Source organism: Vicugna pacos, chromosome 23 (assembly GCF_048564905.1).
Source record: "Vicugna pacos chromosome 23, VicPac4, whole genome shotgun sequence".
NCBI lineage: Eukaryota > Metazoa > Chordata > Mammalia > Artiodactyla > Camelidae > Vicugna > Vicugna pacos.
In genome coordinates this window covers 17,091,759-17,113,071 of record NC_133009.1, presented here as the reverse complement: position 1 = coordinate 17,113,071, position 21,313 = coordinate 17,091,759, and the positions used below count along the sequence as shown (strand labels likewise).

At 38.7% G+C, this 21,313-nt stretch overlaps 1 protein-coding gene across 11 annotated transcripts in view; it reads left to right on the top strand.

The window, feature by feature from the left end:
• RGS7 (regulator of G protein signaling 7) overlaps nucleotides 1–21,313 on the top strand; it is a 247,172-nt gene that overhangs the window by 193,110 nt on the left and 32,749 nt on the right. For all 11 annotated transcript variants that reach the window (XM_072948552.1, XM_072948551.1, XM_072948554.1 and 8 more), the window contains 4 exons: nucleotides 5,606–5,670; nucleotides 6,521–6,597; nucleotides 6,704–6,785; nucleotides 15,535–15,609. In XM_072948552.1, coding sequence (XP_072804653.1) covers nucleotides 5,606–5,670; nucleotides 6,521–6,597; nucleotides 6,704–6,785; nucleotides 15,535–15,609 — 299 coding nt within the window. The remainder of the gene's footprint in view (nucleotides 1–5,605; nucleotides 5,671–6,520; nucleotides 6,598–6,703; nucleotides 6,786–15,534; nucleotides 15,610–21,313) is intronic.

Genomic DNA, 21,313 nt, shown 5'->3' with positions numbered 1-21,313 from the left:
TAAATTTTAGATTTCTGTTGCTTGATTTCTTCAGGCAATTTGAGAATGATAAAGATTTAGAGACAGAGAAAGATAGATAATAAATGTTATCCTTTTGTAAAACTGCAGGTGACAAGCATATATTTCACTAAAAAATATTCAAGTTGTTACTGTAAATAATTAGACTTAGTCAAAAACTGCAGAAGCAAATAAGTTTATTTTATACTCACTCCTCATATATGGATGTATGACTGGGTCTTGAAGAGGAGCTGTTGCATGTGGACCACACAAAAAATGCAACAAAGCATGCTTTAAGGAAGGTCAAAGCTTTGTACCATTAACAGACCTGGTCTTGTCTGGAAGAAGATTGTATATTTCATACTTTTAGTTTATATATTAATTATTTTGCTAACAAAAATTCAGTAGGTCCCATTCTCTTCTCCACTCCCACTCCCATACCCCCCCCAAGAAAGATGACTTGTGTCTATGTCTTAGATGTTAGACTAAGGAAGGAAGAATGAGATGCAAATACCACTGATAAGAAAATACATCCATAAATGACAACATAAGCACTGATCATTTTTTGAAATAATTTATTTTAGCGTTTAAGTCAAAGTGAAAATAAAATAGCTGATAATAATAATTACCAGTTATGAGAAACTCATTTATCTACTATGTTTGATAACAAAAATCACACTTCAAAACGATGCTCTCAGGGAGGAAAATGACAATGGAATTTTCAAAATAGGAAGAGTCTACCTTTTCCGGTGGAAGTAATTTCAAAATATTCAGGGGAGCTGTAGAATTAAAGGACTGAATTTCCCTAATAGCTCTCTATCACAGCCTTGTAATTAACCAAGTGGGTTCTTTTGTCTAATGCTTGACTTTGACTCTTGCCTCAACCAAGAATTGCTCATTTGCTCATTTGTATCCTACCTACAATGGCTCTTCTGCAAACTGGGAACATTAATAGCACCTGCTTGTTCGTGTTACTATGGAGGGTAAGGAAGATGATGCACGTGAGATGTTTGAATAGTTCCTGGCACACGGAAAGCGTTCAGTAAACATTGGTTGTTGTGATTACAGCATTCATAGCGCTGCTCATTGTCTGTCCCACTCTAGACCAGAACCGTGTAAGGTAAAGGCAGTGATGGTTCACTGTGTTTATCAATGTGTCCCCAGGGCTTAGAAGAACTTTTACAATGAGGGATTAAGGATTTTAAAACGTAAATTATTTCCGCTTTGAGGTAAAACACTTTGTGCACATCATTTTGAATGGCAATGTTTTATCTCACTGAGGAAATATGCATGATTTCTTTGCCCGTTCCCCACTGTGTTCCTGTATTCCACGTCGTGGATGCTTAAGTCTCTGCCTTTTGTGTTATCTCCTTGGGTTCTGATCTTAAAAGAGGAAGTATTGGAACAGTGTCCATGAGTGTTTTAAGGCTTTATTACTCATTGTCAAAACTTTCCAAGAAGCTATTCCCTGTTTACACAGCTCACCAGCTGTGCTGTTTCGCTCTTCTGTTGCCAAGATAGCTTATTCTCACTCTGTGCTATCTTTGCTGTGTTGATGAGTAGAGTGATTTTTGTAACAGGATGTTAAAAGGGAAAGTCAGCTATAGCGTGAAGTGGATCGAGACCAGACATGAAAGTGTGGTGCTACCCAGACACGCAGAGTATCAATCACAGGAGTTGCCGGCAACCCACATTGAGGTTATTTAAGGCTAAGACATTGGCTTGAGGCTGATTTTGCGGCTGTGTGGATGTTGGGAGTCATTGCTCCCACCAGACCGAGTGGGAGGAGCAGGGGGGGGAGTGCCTCCACCTCAGGCCCAGCGACAGAGATTTCCAGGGGCTCCTGAGAGTGCTTGACAAGAGTCACCTACCCCTGGACACACACTGACCGTGGACTTCCAGACTCAAAATTTCAGAGAGTAAGAGACAAACTGTCTAGCTACGGACTGGGCGTTGAAAGGGAGGCGGCTAAATGGCAAAGCCTACTTTCAGGGTGAGGAGTACATGAATGTTTTAAGCCATATGCGAGAGACAGTCCTGTCCTAGAGGCAGCCTGAAGGGGCAAACTACATTGCACAGAGAGGCTGGAGGTACAGTTCAAGGGCTGTGGCATTTGTCAACCCCAACACGGGCACGGCAGGTGAGAGCTCCCCACAGGACATCTCGCAGGGGAGGCAGACTTTCTCCAAAGCGTCCACAAAAGTACCATGAGAAATACAATAAACCTTAAACCCTGGCTAAGTCCAGAGAATGGCAGCACTGGATCATCACAGTCGTATCAGTCAGGTAAGAATGTCAGAAGTCACCTTTCCTCTGTTTCTTTCCTCTACTCACCCCTAGAGGACTAGAAGCTTTGGTTAGCAATACTTGGCGGGGGGCACAGAAGAACAAGGTGGAGAAAGAAGCCACTCACACTCCTTTCACCCGCGGAAGCTGGGGGAAGGGGAGGACGTCACGACCTTAAACCAAGCTTGGAGTTTCAGCCACTACTGGACATTCTTATTAATAAGCTGGGACTCTTTGAATTTCCTGAGAGTGACAAACAGGAGTGTGGAAGTTGCTGAGTTTTTGTCATCACCCCACAAATAGTCTTTAAAAGATAAAAACAAAGAGTTGCATTGTGACAGTATAAGTTACATGTGGATTACTTTGGTTGTAAGGTGGATGTTTTCCAAATATTTATTTGGCAATTGTATGTCTAGTCTCTATGAATTATGTTTGTGTCCTGTCCGTATTTAGTTATTAGGATCTCAGTGATTTACTCTCTGACCTCTGGGATACAGCTCTGTACACTTTTGCCATGAACATCAGCGTTTGCTGAACAAGCTACTTACGCTGTCTTACAGAGTTTGTGAAATTAAATGGAAAAACTAATACCAGATTTCACTTTCTATTCAGTTAGATGTGTGATCCAGAAACTTTGAGTTTTCCATCTAAATTCTAAGTTATATTTAGGCCGAGTTCTCTGCTTTTACTACACTTTTCTTGTTTTAATCAGCATAGCACTTCAGGGCCTCTCAAACTTTCTTCCATTTAGTGGCAGAGCTTCCTATTAAACTACTTGTTTGTTGACCCACTAAGTCCTCGAAATTGTCTCATTGCAGTCTCCCAGAGAACTGCTGCAGAGAGATAGATTTAAATTTGAAATTGAAGTTAAACCCTTGATAATGGAAAACATCTTAAGTAGAACCCCAGAAGTGGCTTTTTTTTTCCCATTCATTATTTTGAGTATTTTGGCACTGAGAAACAAATTCAAGGGTTATATTAAAAACGATTCATACTTTGTATTTGGGCCTAAGTTTGTACATAAGATCATACAGGGCACATTTGGTGCCTGAATAATTAGGGGTAGGTACAGAAACACTTGGCCTGAGCCGTAGTTTTGACTATGCCTAAGTTCTCTCATTTTTTTTCAATCTTTGATAAACTGGGAAATTTCCTAGAAACTCTTTTTCATCTGCTTGATCTTCCTTCCTCATCCATATGCTGCCCAATGCTGATACTCTGTACTGATAAAGCATAAAAGTACCACCTGTTCCTGTCAGCGTTCTGGACTGTGTCTAGACTAGATTGGCGAGACTGCTGCCATTCCAGCCATGACGGTCGTTGCTCTACCTTCAACAATCTTCGGAGTGTTCCCCACACGGCCAACCCAGCCTTCACCTTTTCTCTCATTTTTCTTTTTGAAAGGGTCTAGTAGAAATTACTTGAATTGATTTGACTTCTCGGTAGCTCCTTCTGAAAATATCCTGCTCATTCATTTATTTGTTCATTCACTCGTTCAATAAAAACATGTGAAACAGCTACTCTGTCCCTGGCACTGCCTAGCCGTGCCTTCATTTTCTTTCCTAGACAATAAAAGCAAATTGCACCTACCTCTAATAAAGAATGTGTAAATTCTTAGTGAACGTTCATCTAAAAAAATTACCCTGCTCCTGCTTTATACGTTAGTTTACCTAATGAGGTTAGAAATATGATTTTGGAAAGAACAAAGATTAGATGACCACAATAAAGCAAGTAGAGACTGACACAGGAAGAGAGATGAGATATGAAGGAGGGCTGACTGATGGAGCGCTTAGCTGCAGCTTGAAATTTGATTAAAGGAATTTCTGTAAGAAAGCTGAAATTATTTAATCAGATAATTAAAGAAAATTCAGTCTTTCTCTCACGAAGAGATACCCTCAGGAGTATTGCACATACACTACAATTTACTTTACCAACTGCTGAGAACATTTCAGATATATCATTAAAACCACAGTGGCCTCTACAGTAAGAGTTTCTTCCCCAACATAATTTCTACAGTAAATTGTGGCCAATTAGGAAATTAACACTTCATGTCCTTTTTGTTTTTGAAGTTTGACTTTTACGAATTTTGAAAATTAATAATTTTAAAAATTAGTAACTTTGAAAATCTCTATTTGAAAATCATTTATATTAATAGAAAAATAAAATTACCATAGTCTAAAATCATATCCCAGGTTTTTAGTGTTTGTAATGTTAGCATCATTACATGTTTGTCTCTCTCCTTTGCCTTGACTTTCATACAGGAAATCAATCTGAGAGGGCAGAAATTGAATAAATAGCATAAGTTTTCAGTGGCCTCAGATTTTTTTGTGTAATTTAGTTCCTCACTGATATCAGCTGGATTTCATTAGCAAAAGTGGAGGGTGGTACAGCTTAGTGAAAAGGTGGTATTTAAAAAGCATCCCCCAGAGCTAGCCATACGAAAAGTAATATTTGATAGTCTTTATCCAGTGGATTTATTCAGCATCTAGAATAGTTTATCTTGAATTTTATGAGACTCAAATGTCATATATTATAGGAAAATGACAAAAATATTCTGGGAATTGGGACTGTACCAGGAGGTGCTTGGTGTATTGTTATTGCCACTAATATTCCTGAAATAACTGGAGAAATTTGGCTGCTTGATGGCAGTAGTGCTGTCAACATTCTCTCTCCATCTGTCGTTCATCCTGTAAATCTGCTGCCCAGATGGACTTGCCCTGGCAATGGAGGAGACTGAGTCCTTAAGGAAAATGGAGTTAAAAGGTAGCCGTCTTGTAGTTAGGGCAGCCATTACACTGTCCTCTCTCCTAGTGACAAAATGATTGACTGATGATTGGCCCTTGTGGAATGAAGCCAAGAAGATGCCAAGAAGCCTTCAGTGTGCATTTATAGATTCTTTCAGTTGACATTGCCAGGAGGATATGGAAATAATTGAATGTGCCAATTCTTTTTTTAAAAATGGTGCTATTTGTATATCGAGATTTGTAAGTTCATTTGATGTCTTATTTTTTTCTCCTTATATTTTGAGGAAGCTAACATTGTGACAGCCACTTAATAAAATAAGGGAAATCATTTCCAAGTTTCTAAACATGCCAGTTTTCTTATAACACATTTTAAATGTACTGTGGTGTTTGAATTTCGGTAATGATGTTATGGATGATTTATTTTTGACCAAAAATAAATTAATAAAAAATAGAAAATTGCAGCTTGGGGAAAAAGTGACAAAGACCAATATATCTTGATTTATACTGCTCCATTTTATTTTTAGTGCCTCAGTGTAAATAAGCAGGCAAGGAATGATTGATTTTTTTTTCCTTTTCAGCGGTTTACCTCTGCAAAAGAACAATGCAGAACAAGGCAAGGCTGGAGCTAGCCGACTATGAAGCTGTGAGCACCAGGGGCTCCCTGACAAAGAAAGACGTAAAAGGAGCAGGAATAAGGCCTACGGTCATTTCTGGGCACTCTTAACTCTACATTCATGGATCTAGGGGTCAGATTTTTAGGGAAAGGCAGCATAATGATTTACTACATCCCTGACTTGCTTGCTTCCCCTCATAATTCACACTGAGGATGGTGAAATTCTAAATGCACAAACTCAGAGGAGAAAGGGGAAGCCTATCTTATTTACTAAAATTGACTTAAATATAGAAACTTTCTATATATACTGTGTATAGTGAAGGTATCCAAACTTAGAGAATTAAAGAGCGTTTACACTGGGAAAATGAATTTTGCGAAACCTGTAGGTTGGTCACCATCCGCAGATTAAATTAATCACATGGAATGTGTTGAGATGGTTGCTATGTTCTGATATACCAAATTTGAAGCACTGTCTACAGATGGGTAGTAGCGGGCCAAGGGTTTACATTACCTTTGGGAACTGGATAGACTGACTAAATCGGTAGTAGAAATGTATTGCCTTCATGCTCCTCAGTAAAGTGAGCACAGAAAAATCCAGTGGATTAGTCTTGAGCACTTTCTTCTGTGTATACGTATTTGAGCATTTTGGATTTTATTTGTATCCTCTAATATTAATATTTATGATAGGTTTTCCTGTGTCCTCTATGACTATTAATATGAGGATTAGCTGCATTCAGTGAGCATGACTTATCATGCAGAGCACATTTACTCCTGTAGAAATTCTGGAATGTTTTTTCTGGATAAGTACATATGGTAGATAACCTAGAAGGGAGAAGGAAAGATGAGCGCCAGAACGTCTTCACCTTGGTGTGTCTTTCAGGAGAGTCTGGCCAGGCTGCAGAGAGCATTTGCCCGGAAGTGGGAGTTCATCTTCATGCAGGCAGAAGCACAAGCAAAGTGAGTCCTTGTGAGTCTCTTGGAAGATTTGTGCAAGTTGTGACCTTTTATCCAGAGAGGCACGACAATTAACACCACTTATTATTCATTGCTGTGATGTTGACAGAGTGGACAAGAAGAGAGATAAGATCGAAAGAAAGATCCTTGATAGTCAGGAGAGAGCGTTCTGGGATGTGCACAGACCCGTGGTAAGCACCAGCGCTGTCTCGACTTCGTAATCTCAGCCTCTGGGAAGTGGAGGAAGGATGTGGTAACTCCATCGCTCTTCCCGCAGTCTTTTTGTGTAAGGGGTTTTGTGACTAGGGGTTAATAGTATAACATTGAACTTATACAACTGCATTTTTCTAACATGGCATCACTTGGTGACTCACTCTTGGCTTCTGGGGTGCTTGATGCTTTCATACACTTGAAGAAGACTGCAACAAAGTGGTTTTGCATGGCTTACTATCTGCGTGTTTTTCTGGATTTATAGTAAAATAAATAAAATGATCGTGGAGGGAAAAAAGAATTCTAGGGGACTGGCCTTTCAAAATTGAAGAGTGTTGATGTTCTAGGTTCGGGGGTGATGAACAACCAGACTTGCCCCACACAGCCCCACAGGGAGCCAGCTTACATCCTTTGCACTGACTTTGTTTTTGCTTTGGTTGTTACATTTTTTCAGGTATCTTTGCCTGAAATTTACCTGAATTTTACTGAGGTATAATTGACAAACTACATTGAAAGATACTTAAATTGTACAGTGTGATGATTTTACGTATGTATGTGTTGTGAAAGGATGCCCACCAATGAGCTCATGAACACTGACTTTGAAAGTTGATCTAAACAGCTTGCAGTTCAGGGAATCTAGGCCAGTTTAATTCTGGCCACATTCAGAGGTGTGCAAGGCGAGGTGGAGTGGGCCACAGAGAATGAATCACTTTTCCTCTCACCTTGAAAATTCAGTGACCTGATGGGAGCTCTAGGCTTATGCTTTGAGACAGTACTATGGGAGAACATTATTTATAGCACAAACTATAAAGCGCAAGACCACAATTATAAATATTCTTGCAGAAATACTATGACAGGTACCACCCTGGCATGTTTTGGAGGGACTGGGGGTGGGGAATATGCCTGGTATTAGTTCAAAGCATGGGTCTTTTTAAAAATCTTATTGAAGTATAGCATACAAACTAGAAATGCAAACCAAAAACCATGAGTTAGTATGTCACACTGTTTAGAATGACTGTTCTACAAAGACAAGAAATAACAAGTGTTGGTGAAGATGTGGAGCAAAGGGAATTCTTGTGCACTGCTGGTGGGAATGCAAATGGGTGCAGCAAGTATGGAGATCAGTATGGCGGTTTCACAGAAAGTTAAAAACGAGAACTGCCATATGATTCAGCATTTCCACTTCTGGGCATTTTACCAAAGGAAATGAAAATGCTAACTTAAAAAGATATACGCACCCTTATGTTCAACACAGCATTATTTACAATAGCCAAGAAGACATGGATGCAATCTGTGTCCATTGATGGATGAGTGAATAAAGAATGTGAGATACAGGCATGCCTTAGGGATATTGTAGGTTCAGTCTGGTTCCAGACCACTGCAATAAAGTGAGTTTCACAATACAAGTGAGTCATACAATTTTTTTTTGCCTTACCAGTGTATATAAAAGTTGGTTTTACATGTTACTGTAGTCCATTAAGTGAGCAATAGCATTATTTCTATAAAACAATGTACATACCTTAATTTTAAAATACTTTATTGCTAAAAGATTCTAACCAGAATCTTTATTGCTAAAGATTCTTGCCTTCAGCAAGTCCTAGTAGTAACACTAATGATCACTGATCACAGATCACTGTAACATTATATAATAATAATGAGAAGTATGAAATATTGTGAGAATTACCAAAATATGACTCAGAGACACAAAGTGAACAAATGCTGCTGGAAAAACATGATGCTAATAGACTTGCTTGATGCAGGGTTACCACAGACCCTTTCAGTTTGTTTGTTTGTTTTTTTAAAAGCAATCTGCAAAGCACAATAAAGAGAAGTGCAATAAAATGAGGTATGCCTGCATGTATGTATGTAGGTTAAGTATGTGTATACATAATATGATGAAATATTATTCAGCCATAAAAAAGCATGAAATCTTGCCATTGTGACAACATGGATGGAACTTGAGGGCATTATTCTAAGTGAAATAAGTCAGAGAAAGACAAATACCATATGATGTCACTTATATGTATAATCTGAAAAACAAACTCAGATGCAGAATAGATTGGTGGTTGCTAGAGGTAGGGGGTTCAGCGCAGGTAAAATGCACACTGTTGGTCAAAAGGTATAAACTTTCAGTTATAAAGTACAAGTCCTGGGGATGAAATATACAGCATGTTGACTATTGGTAATAGTACTGAAGTGTGTATTTGAAAGTTGCTAAGACAGTAGATCTAAAAAATGCTCATCACAAGAAAAACATAACTGTGTGGTGATGAATGTTAATTAGACTTCGTGTGGTGATCATTTTGCAATATATACAAATATTGAATCATTATGTTGTACACCTGAAATGAATATAATGTTACATGTCAACTCTATTTCAATAAAAATAATTTTTTAAGAAAGTGTAACATACATACAGAAGATTACACATAGCCTGAGTGCACAATGAATTTTCACAAACTGAACACAGCCAAGTCACCAGGATCCCAGAGTCCTGCTAATAACCATTCCAGCCACTATTCCCTAGGTCAGTGGTAACTTCTCATACCATAGATAAGTTTGCCTGCTTTTAATCTTTGTCTAAGTCTTTATCACTGACCTTTATCAATATCACTCTTTTTATATTTGACATCTTCTCTTGAGATTTTTCATATTATTGCATGTAGTCGTTGTTTGTTTATTCTCATTACTGTATCAGTATCTATTATATGAGACTGGGGAATTTCATTATATACTGATGTTAAATTATCTTCCACAGTGTTAATACTCCATTATTTTAACCATAATTTTGATATTCAATTTATTATTTTCACTAACTTGTATTCATGATTCAACTTAAGTTACTCCTGACTTTTTTTTTTAATCGCACAAAACCATCAACTCAATCTCTTTAATGTTTAGTTTCAAAAGTGATGCAGACCTCAAAATACAGAAAAACAGATGAATGATACGGCATTATATATAGGAAAAAGAGTAATCTTTTGTTATATATAGAACTCATGAATCAATGAGAAAATGACAAAGAAATGAAAATGTAATGGAATACATTTGTATGTTTACCTATCACGTTTGCAAATAATTTTTAAAAGGTAGTATCATGACCATATATTTACATACAGTCTTCCCATCCGAGGTCCAAAGGGCCATTTTAATTCTTTGGTTGTTGGGAGAGGAGTAAGTAAATAGTTACCTACGAATGTCAAAATTCAGTCTTTTTAAATTTATTGAGTTTGTTTTCTGTCCCAACATATGGTCTATCCTTGAGAATATTCCATGTGCGTTTGAGAAGAACATGTATCCTGCTGCGTTCAGATGGAATGTTGTGTATAAATCTATAAAGCGCATCTGATCTAATGTTTCATTTCAGGCCATTGTTTCTTTGTTGACTTTCCATCTGAATGATCTACCCACTGGTGAAAGTAGGGTGTTAAAGTTCCCTAATATTACTGTGTTGCTGTCAGTGTCCCCCTTGAGGTCTGTTAATGACTGCTTTATATATTTTGGTGCTCCTTTGTTAAGTTCGTAAATATTAATAACCTTTACGTCTTCTTGATGAGTTGTCCCCTTTGTTATTATATACCATCCAGTTTTGTTTTCTGTCTGATCAGTATGGCCACACCTTTCTTTTGGCTGCCGTTTGCTTGCTTATCATCCGTCCTTCACTTTGAGCCTGTGTTTGTCTTTAGAACTGAGATGGAGCTCCTGGAGGCAGCATATAGTTGAGTCTAATTTTTTTAAGCCATTCCACCACTCTGTTTTTTGATTGGTGAATTCATCCATTTACGTTTTGGGTGACTGATGTAGGAGGACTTAGTGCTGCCATTTTAGCTTTCGTTTTCTGGTTGCTCTTTATTTCTGTTGTGTCTTTTTCCCTGTGTTGCATTTTGGTCTGCCATTTTCATTTGGTAGTTTTTTTTTTTTTTGTGATTTTTTTTCTCAGTTTTTTTTTTTAACGTATCATGTTTCTGCTCTAGATTTATGTTTTGTGGTTATCATGAGGTTTGTATAAAACATCTCATTAATAAAATTGTCCTTTTTCTTCTGATACCATCTTCTCTTCATTTGCCTATATGGGTTCCATTCTCTTCATCATCCTCTTATGTTTTTATTGTCTCAAATTAGCCCTTTTTATTTTGTGAAATTGAAATAGCAATAGTTATTTTCACTACTTTTTTCCCTTTAACCTTTAATGCTTAATTACGTGTTCAACAACCTATTCTGATATAGAATTACAATTTTCTGATTCTCTTTATTAACTTACACAATGTTTGTGAACTTTTACCTTTTGTTTCAAGTAGACTACATCTCCTTTCAACATGTCTTGTAAGCCAGGTCTAGTGGTAATTAACTCCTTCGGCTTTTGTTTGTCTGGGAAAGATTTTGTTTTACTTCATATCTGAAGGATAACTTTACTGGATTCTTGGCTGACAGCTTTTAATCTTTCAATATTCTGAGTATGTCATTCCACTCTCTCCTGACCTGTAGAGTTTCTGCTGAGAAATCTACTGATAGCCTAATGAGGGTTCCTTTGTAGGTCACCATCCTTTTTTCCTGGTTGCCCTTAAAATTCTTTTTCTTTGTCATTGACTTGATAATTTTGTGTTGGAGAAAGTCTTTTTGTGCTGAGATAGTTAGGTATTCTCTTGGCTTTATGGACTTGTATATCCAGTTTCTTTCCCACATTTGGGACGTTCTCAGCTATTATTTCTTTAAACAGACTCCCTGTTCCCTTCTCTCCCTCTTCTTCTTCTGGAATGCCCATTATTCTCATGTTGCTCTTCCTATTGGAGACAGATAGCTCTCATAGAATATCTTCATTTTTTTTTTTAGATCTTAGTTCTCTCTCTCACCTCCCTCATTTCTAGAGCTCACTAATTCTCTCTTCCATATGTTTTGTTCTGTTTCCAGTAATCTTCATCTAATTTATTGAGTTCTTCAGCTACAGAATTTCTGTTTGGTTCTTTTTCAGTTTCAGTCTCTTTGGTAAAGTATTGCTTCAGTTTATTAATTTTACTCCTGAGCACACTGAACTGCCTTTCTGAGTGTTCTTGTAACTCGTTGAGTTTCTTTACGACAGCTACTAGGATTCTCTGTCAGTTAGATCACAGTACTCTGTGACTTTAATTTTGGTTTCTGGAGGATTGTCATTTTCCTTTTATGATACTATGTTAACATAGTTTTTGATGGTGCTTGATGAGTTGGTCCTCTGTCAGCATATTTGAAGTAGTGAAACCTTTCTCCTTTAGGTAAAGCTCTTTTTTTTTTTTAACTTGAATCTAACAAGTTAACATATCAGTAATTAGAGGTCTTTCTTTGGTTTTTCAGTAGGTGGCACTACAGCACAAGTTTTTAGTTTCTTTTGCCTGAATTGCCTCTGGTTATAGAGAGTAGGCACCTTCCACCCTCCACAGTCTCGCTCAGAGGTGCCCCCTGGTGGGCTTATTGTTGCTGCTACTCGTGCCCCCAGGGTCACTGGTGCCTGGCTGTGGCTGTTGTCACTGGCGTTGCTGCCTGGGTTGTAGGCTGCTGCCACAGGGAGGAGGGGGATCAGAGTCCTGGGCACCTCCACAGCTGGAGAGGTGGGGTCTCCAGCTTTCCTGCTGCTGCTGCTCGATCCCCTGTAGCTGCAGGTTCTGCTGTGGCCAGGTGTGCGTGAAGTTGTGCACCACCTCCCCTGCTACTGTTAGGTTCTCAGGGGTTGCCGTCAGCCTCAGTGGTCGGGGGCTGGGATCAGCACTGCCTCTCCTCTTCTCCTTGTTCTGCCTCCTCTATGTGTCCCAGCTTTCCAATGTACAGATGTGTGGAACTCTCTGGTGTCCTTGTATGTTCAGTGGAGGAAGCTTTGCTGTGCTTGAATGTTTTACTGGTTGTAGGTTGAAGGGGAGGGTCAAAGGGAGCATTTCATGCCACCAGTCACTCACTTCAGTTTGCTTTTCTTCCCACCTCTCAGAGCACAGAGTGAACTTCCAGCTCCTGTTCTTTGTGTGATCCCCTGTCTTAGAACTCCAAGTAAACGATGTCGCCTACTCTAATCCACTTAATTCGTGTGTACAGTATTTATGCCCTGAGTTTCCCTAAGACATCATGGGAACTTGTTGACATTTCATTTGTCACAGGTGTTATACTTACTGCCTCAAATATCCAAAAGTCGAACTCTATCCAAAACACAGCCAGGAAATAAACTCTGAAAATCTTAACTTTTTATAAGACTTGTTAAAACTCCTACACTTTAACTCACGTGCTTTGGCGGGTTAACACCATCACCATCATCTCTTCCTAGATTATTGCAATAACCCTGAAACGGGCGTCCTTGCTTCCACTTTTGCCCTGACCCTATCCCGATAACCCATCCCCAAAGTACTCATGACTCCTGAGTGAGTTGATTTTTTAAACAGACTTTTTTTTTAACTTAAAAAAAATTTTTGAATCTTTTTTGGGAGGGGGTGGTAATTAGGTTTATTTGTTTATTTATATTTGGAGGAGATACTGGGGATTGAACCCAGGACCTTGTGCATGCTGAACATGCACTCTACTGCTTGAACTATACCCTCCCCTCTATGAATAGAATTTATTTCTTAGAGTGGTTTTAGGTTCACAGCAAAAGTGAACAGAAAGTACAGGTGGTTTTCATACCCCTCCCTTTCTCCCCTCCCCCTGCACACACAGCCTCCTCCACTATCAACATCAACAGAGCGGTACATTTGTTATATTTGGTGAACCTACACTGACACATCATTGTCACCCAGAATCCATAGTTTACATTAGGGCTCACTCTTTGGTCTTGCACTTCTATGGGACTGAACTCACGTATGATAACATGCATCCACCATTATCATGCTATACGGAGTTTTTTCACTGCCTAAAAAATCCTCTGTCCTCCACCTATTCTTCCCTCCCTCTCCCCAGCCCAGTGCAACCACTGATTGCTTTCCTGTCCCCATAGTTATGCCTTTTCCAGAATGTCTTATAGCTGGAATCATACACTATGTAGCCTTTTCAGATTGGCTTCTGTCACTAAGTAATGTGTATTTCAGTTTTGTCCATGTCTTTTTGTATTTAATAGCTCATTTCTTTTTAGTGCTAAATAATATTTCATTGCATATCTGTGCTACAGTTTATTTATCCATACACCTAGGGAAGGACATCTTGATTACTTCCAGGTTTTGGTAACTATAAACAAAGCCTCTGTAAATATCCATGTGCAGGTTTTTGTGAGGATCTAACTTTGCAAACCTTTTGGATAAATACGAAGGAATATAATTGCTGGATCATATAATATGAGTATATTAGCTTATAAGAAACCAAACTATCTTTCAAAGCAGCTGTACCATTTTACATTCCCACCAGCAATAAATGAGAGTTCCAGTTGCTCCACATTCTCTTCAGCATCTGATATTGCCAGTGTTTGGGGTTTTGGTCTTTCTATTAGATGTGTAAGTGTGTTTCATTTTTGTTTTAATTTGGAATTTCCTAATGACACGTGATGTGAAGCATCTTTTTATATGCTTATTTGTCATCTGTATATCTTCATCAGTGAGATGTCTGTTCAGATATTTTACCCATTTTTTTAATCGAGTGGTTCATTTTCTTATCATTGAGTTTTAAGAGTTCTCTGTATATTTTAGATAACAATCCTTTATACATAAGGTCTTTTGCAAATACTTTTTCCCAGTCTGTGACTTATATTCTAAATCTCTTGACAATGTCTTTCAGAGAGCAGAAGTTTTTACTTTTAATGAAGTTCAACTTATCAATTTATTTCTTTCATGGATTATGCCTTTGCTGTTGTATCTGAAAAGTTATCACCAAACTCAGTGTCACCTAGATTTTCTCCTATGTTATCTTCTAGGAGTTTCATAGCTTAGCCTTTTACATTTGGGTCCACTTTTGTGAAGGATAAAAAGCTTGAGTGAGTTTTTAAAAATCTAAACTCATTCTAAGTCACTTTCCTGTTTAAAATCCTCCAATGACTTTCACTTATGTTTAGAACTGAACCAAAATTTTTACCATGGTCTATAATTTCCACGTAACCTGACAACTTTCCACGGCTCCAGGCTGTTGTGGTACATTTCCCTCTCCTCTGCCACAGTAGCCTTCCTCTTGCCTTTTGAGGTGGGGAGTTCGTTCATGACATACAATGAGGTAGGATTACTTAATTAAGAATCTATAGCCAGCAAATAAGGTTGAGTAGGAAACAAATGAGTAAATATTATAGAAGAGAATGAATGGAAGGAATTCCAGGGTAATTGCCTCAAATGACTTCTTTTAGTTTGTGTGCAGCATTTAGTAAGTGGATGGGTGAGCAAGGCTGAAAGGAACAGAAGCTAAATCAATTGTTAACTGCCCTGGAACAGAAAGAAAAGCTTTAAAATAATATCCTGATGTTGAACACTTTGAAATCTGTAATAACTTTGTAGAAGGGAAAGGGATCGTTTTAATTGAGCTATAATACATTGTAAATTGCATTTTTTGGAACTTGTACCGTGTTACAGAAGGACAAATCGTTTTCCATAACGTACCCTACTGGTATCTGAAGGCTCTTGAACTTGAGGAGTGGAAGTGCGATGCGTTTTATCAGTGGCCGCTGCTGGGAGAAAGCCGCGGGGCCATCTGCAGAGGGCTGCCAGGGCTTGTGTCATCACAGCCCTTGCTCAGGTTCTGGAGCGTGAGTGCCCTGGTCAGAAACTTTACACCCAAAGATTCCTTTGTCTCTCTGTTTTCCATTTCTAGCCTGGATGTGTAAATACCACTGAAGTGGACATTAAGAAGTCATCCAGGATGAGAAATCCACACAAAACACGAAAGGTAAAATCAGTATTTGTTATATTGATCTTGGTAATGAGCTGTACTGTTTAGAAGATGTCCCCTACAAAAAAAAAAATTCTTTTCTTCTATTTCATGGAGTACCGTATAGTATCTTCCCTGCTCTTCCTTGTTCTTGGCTAGAAGAAAATCTGGAAGTTCAAGCCCTCGGCTTCTATCAGTTCCTCTTTCCCTGGGAAACAGCCCCCATCCTGATTCTCAAGCATGCAAAGTTCCCAAGGTGTAGGGGTGGTTGTGACAGGAAAAAGATGCTGAGAGAAGAGCCGTCAGCTGAAAAAGGTGTCTCTTTGAGAGCTCAGGAAATGAAGAAAAGTAGATGGAGATTATCTGAAAAAAAAAAAAAGTTAACATGCATGAAAGAAGGGCATTGTTAGAGAAAAATCTAAAGAAAAAGACATCATCTTGAAGATGTTTAATTACAGACATTGCATGAGGACCACATTTAACATCAGAATTTTGTGACACAACTCTGGGATAGTGGTTGTAGGTCTGAGATCTCTTATGTGAGGAAGTATGTAACAAAAACAGTGCTATTCTGAATTCAGGGACATCAAATATAATCTTTTGAAAACACATAGCAGGAATATCTATTTTTTTTAAAGTAACACATACATGTAGAAAGCATTTTTATTTATTCCATAAAAAATGCTTGATGCACGTAAGAATGTCCAGCCTATAGCAGTCACTCTGAGGACACACACGGCCTAAGGTCAGTGCCACTGGATAAAAGCACCCCACAAGGTCGAGACCTCCATGGTGTTTTGCTTACGCACCATTTTCCAGGGTATGCGTCCCTGCAGTAGGACTTTTTATTTGTAGTCTTATTTCTTAATATCTTTTTCATCCATCTCTAGAAACATAAACATTATGTTCAAAGGCCCCAACATGGTCCAAGTATCTTTTCTTTTAAGACAATTTACCTTGATGTTAGAATAAAGAAGCCACAGGAAAAGTGCCACAAAACCCATTCAGATGAGGGGCTTTAAAACTTTGGCCCCTAGGATATCTTGGAGAGAAAAGAGGCAAAGCCAGACCAAAACAAGCCTGTTGGCCCCTCTCTCTCATGATCCGCCCTCCTCACTCCCTTTCATCCTCTGCTCACAGCGTGGCCTGAGTGCACCAGGGACTAGTCTTTGTGGAACCAAATTCAGAAATGCAATCAGCTCTCCCAAAAGTGCATGAAGCCGCTTCTCACTCCTTTCTGAATTCTGAAGAGTTCATATTGCCTCACTTTGTGTTACCACCAACTGAGATACGGTCTGATTCGGAAAAACAAAGTGTACGGATTAATGGGTTAGAACTTAAACGTAGCAAAACAATCATTTACGCTCTCTTTTTAGCCCTATACTCAGTGATGCTGTCTTACCAGTACTCACACAGCATCGCTGTTTTTGAAAACGTGGAAAGCATTCGTCTGCAGGATTCCTCTTCACATACCATCGGCCCTCGTTTAATGGTAGAAAAACATGAGTCACGGCAAAGTGAAATGTTGTAAAGAGACGGAACCAGGGAGCTCAGCTCTGTTTGTCTAGGTTGCAGCCTAATTTCCTGTGACTCAGTAACAGGAGGATCGCAGAGCCTAACGGCAGAGCTATACAGCGCTAGAATTACTAGAGAAAGACAGGTGTCCTGCAGAATGCAAACTGCATGTGGACCCTTGTTTTCAACAACTGGAGAAGAGTGATTTTTCTCACCTTCTGTTCAGTATAGCTTCTCATAGTGAGAAGTGTTGAATTTGCTAGAATCTTCCCCAAGAATGTGACTTTACATAAAAGTTTATAGGACTCTAAGCCACATACTGGTTTGTCTTTTAGAATTATCTTTATTTATTACTATTACTTTAGCTCCTGTTTGGCCAGGAGCTGGAATGATCCATTCACTCAGCAGACTTAACAAGTCTGTACTTAAAGCCAGTTGTGTACCGGTCTGGAGGTACTCAGTGATGAACAGACCAAGCCCTGCTCCCGTAACTCATGGTCTAATGAGAGTGCACATTTTGAGCAAGCAAACAAATGTGTGTGTGCGTGTGTGTGTATATATATATTTACATAATTCTCTCAAGTGTTATATACTAGTCTACTCTGGCTACTGTAACAAAATACCGCAGCCTGGGGAGCTTATACAATAGGAATTAATTTTCTTACGGTTCTGGAGGCTGGAAGTCCAAGATCAAGATGCTGGCAAATTTGGTTCTTGGTGAGAGCTCTCTTCCTGGCTTGCAGACAGCTGCCTTCTTGCTGTGTCCTCCCATAGCAGAGAGAGAGCTCTGGTGTTCCTTCCTTTTCTTATGAGGACACCAGCTCTCTAGGATTAGAATTCCACCCTATGACCTCAGTTAACTTTTATACCTCCTAATAGACCTCCCCATCTCCAAATACAGCCACAATGGGGGTTAAGGCTGCAGCATATGAAATTTGGAGGGACGCGTCTCAGTCCATAACATGTTATCAAGGGAATTTAAATGGTTCGTGATTCTGAATTGCCATGCCATTTTATTCATGAATAACTTGACAGCAGGCAGCAAGCTCTTCCACCAAACTCCAGAGATTTCACAGTTCTGTCCCTGTGGAGCAAGCAGTTCTGTGAGAGTCTAGACAGAAATGGCAGAGGCCAGCCTACCACCTCTGGAAACTGCCTTGCCTTCTGCTAACTGGGCTGTGTCCTTTACTCCTTCCCTTAGCTGTGTGATCACCCTCTGTCTTCTTCTGCTGCTAATAAGGAAGTGGAACCCCTGGACTGGACTTGACCTTTGAAAACAGATACTTCCCTTATTGAAGACAGCTACTGTTTCATTCTTTGGGATTCAGCTGTGCTAATATTTCTTGTGATTATATGTCATAGAATAAAGGACATCTACATGTCATATATAGGTCAAGAATAAAAGCCCAACTGAGTGACTCCCTAAAGCAGTGATTTAGCATAGGCACTTAAAGAATATCAGGGTTTGAGATGTTATATTTTATTGTTGAATTTCAAATATGTCTGTCAAATATGTGAAAAGCAAACTTAGATGTATATCTGACTTGAAATATTTTAAGTATATTTGGGATTAACCAATGTTTAAATCTTTCTTTTAATTTTAACATACTTTACCTAAAATAACATGAAATAGGTAATATGTATTTTCTCAAGTTTCTACGAAGGAACAATAATGCCACGTAACCAGAAAGAAGTCAGCCTATTCGAGGCAAATTTTAAGGGGCTCTGTGTGCCTGAGTTTCTTCAGTCTGATTCTAAAATTTTAACTATAGTAGGTCAGGCTGTATAATTATAATTAGCCAGGGTTCTTTGCAGAAACAGAACCAAAAGAATGGAGATCTGTAGATCTCTAGAGAGAGAGAGAGAGAGAGAGAGAGAGATTTATTTGAAGGAATCGGTTCACAGGATTGTAGAGTGGCAAGTCCAAACTCTGACAAGGCAGGCCAGCCGGTTAGAGTACCAGGGAAGAACTGCCATCTGCTAGCAGAATTTCCTCTTGCTTGGAGGAGCTAAGTTTTTTTGTTCTATTCAGATCTTCAGCTGATTGGATGAGGCCCACCCACATTATGGAAGATAATCTAGTCAGAGTCCACTGATTTAAGCTTTAACCTCATCCAAAAAGTATCATCACAGAAGCAGCCAGAATAATGTCTGATCAAATATCTGAGCATCATGGTTCAGCCAGATTGACATATCAAATCATCATCACAGGATGGATCCTTCTGTAGGACAATAGCCAGGGGGATCCTAGAAGAACATAAAACCTAAGGAAAGTGACAAAAGCACTTTGCACATGTGACTGCACCCACACTTTGGATTGCTTCCTGTAACTCTAGAACCCGTATTTCAAAACAACACTAAGTTGTTTAGTGTCTCATTATCATTCTTTCCTCTGTCACCTCCTTCTGGCACTTAAGAGTTTAGTTAATATTTTAGCAAATAATATGTTAGCTGAAGTGCACATCCTGAAAGAAGAATTGCCATATCCAGGATTAAATGTCTAATTTCCCTGCTACGAACGCAGTGGTTATGGCTGTCTGTACGCAAATAGGTTGGTATTTCCTTACTTCCATATGCAAAACGGGGACATTTAAATGTTAACGTGTTACATTACAAAATAAACCACTCATGTCTTAGGGTAGCACAGAAGTTTGAGTAAGAAGTACAATAAATTTGCTAGTAAGAGAAATTTCTGCTCAAAATAGAAAAAAGAGGGAAGTATTCTAAAACTTTGGGAGCAGGCAGGGCAGAGTTTAGCCCTGGATGTTACTGGATGCAGTGGTAGACCTCTCTCTCATTCTTCTCTGCTCTCACTCTGCACTGGCTTCCTCCACAGGGCATCAGACTTGGACACAGTCCATTCTTCAGTTGAGCTGAGCATCCAAAGGAAAGAGAAATATTCCTCCCGCCCTTTAAAAAGTTAGAAAAATCCCAGCGATTGCTCTCCACATAGAAAGGCTCCCTGCCCCTCTTCTTGACAAAAAAAAAAAAAAGTAGGGGAGAGAATTTTCTTTGATCTCTTCTGAAATGAAAAGGGAAATCACACATGAACATATTTATGTAGAAATCAAATCTGTTTCATTTAATGAATAACCTATTTGGTATTCATTTGGAGGGTACTACATACGAAAAGTGCTGATCCAGACACCCCGGGGAGTAAAAGGATGTTAATCAAGTCAAAGCATCTTGATTTCATAATTATCTTCACTATTAAAACTCAAAATGGATCAAAATTAGTTAATTTGACTTTCCCCGCCTGCAAATATTAAGGCATTGAGACAATTTTATTTTTCTTTCTCTCTTGCCCTACCTCTATTCCACCCACCTTATGCCAAGATTTTACTGTATTTCCTTTTTCTAAGAAATGCAAATCCTTTTACATTGCAAATGATCTTCATGACTTGTATGCCAAAATAGGATCGATTTTCTTGCCTCCTTTGTCCATTAACTAAACCCTGAACATAAAATTGCATTATTCATGGCTATTTTCATGCTAGCCAAGAATCAAGGTTAAAAGCAAGCACTGGTCCCCAGAAAATGAATGGTCCCTTGAATGATGAGAGAACTCCTGATGTTTACTTGCATGTAGGACAAAAAAAGCAACTCATCTGTAACCTCAGAGCCAGTAGCCAGGCTGCTGGAAGACTGCTTGAAATGACACCTCCACTGGTTTAAGTCTAATATGGAACTTCACGAAGATCATTTGAAATGCATGCATATTGAAATAATCATAGAAATGCAGAGACAGAAGGTAACTTGTGGACCATTTTACTTCTATGACACCATAAACTATGGTATTTTTCTAGAAATCTTTTTAATTATTTTTAATCTTAACCAAAAAACATACTATTAGAACTGCCAGCTGTCTTGTCCTAAAAGCATTTTTTACATGAACTATAGATTCTTACTAAAGAATTTTAAGTAAGTAAGCCAAGGTAAGCAAGAATGGAAAGTTCAAGCCTTACAAAGTCTTTTTATTTTCTTTACCAAAAGTTAAAGTGGTAAGAACTGAAAAAACAGCAGACGTTGGAAAGTACAATTATTGCGTCCTTGGTGATCTTTCACTTGCCTAATTTTTTAATATCAATCTCAACTATTATGTCAGAGTTCAGAAGGTTGTGTTATTTTATCAACTTCAAATACAAGTGAAATACTTGTGGCTCATGCAGGGATTTTCTGTTTCTTCAGTGGAAACTAAGTCTCCTTG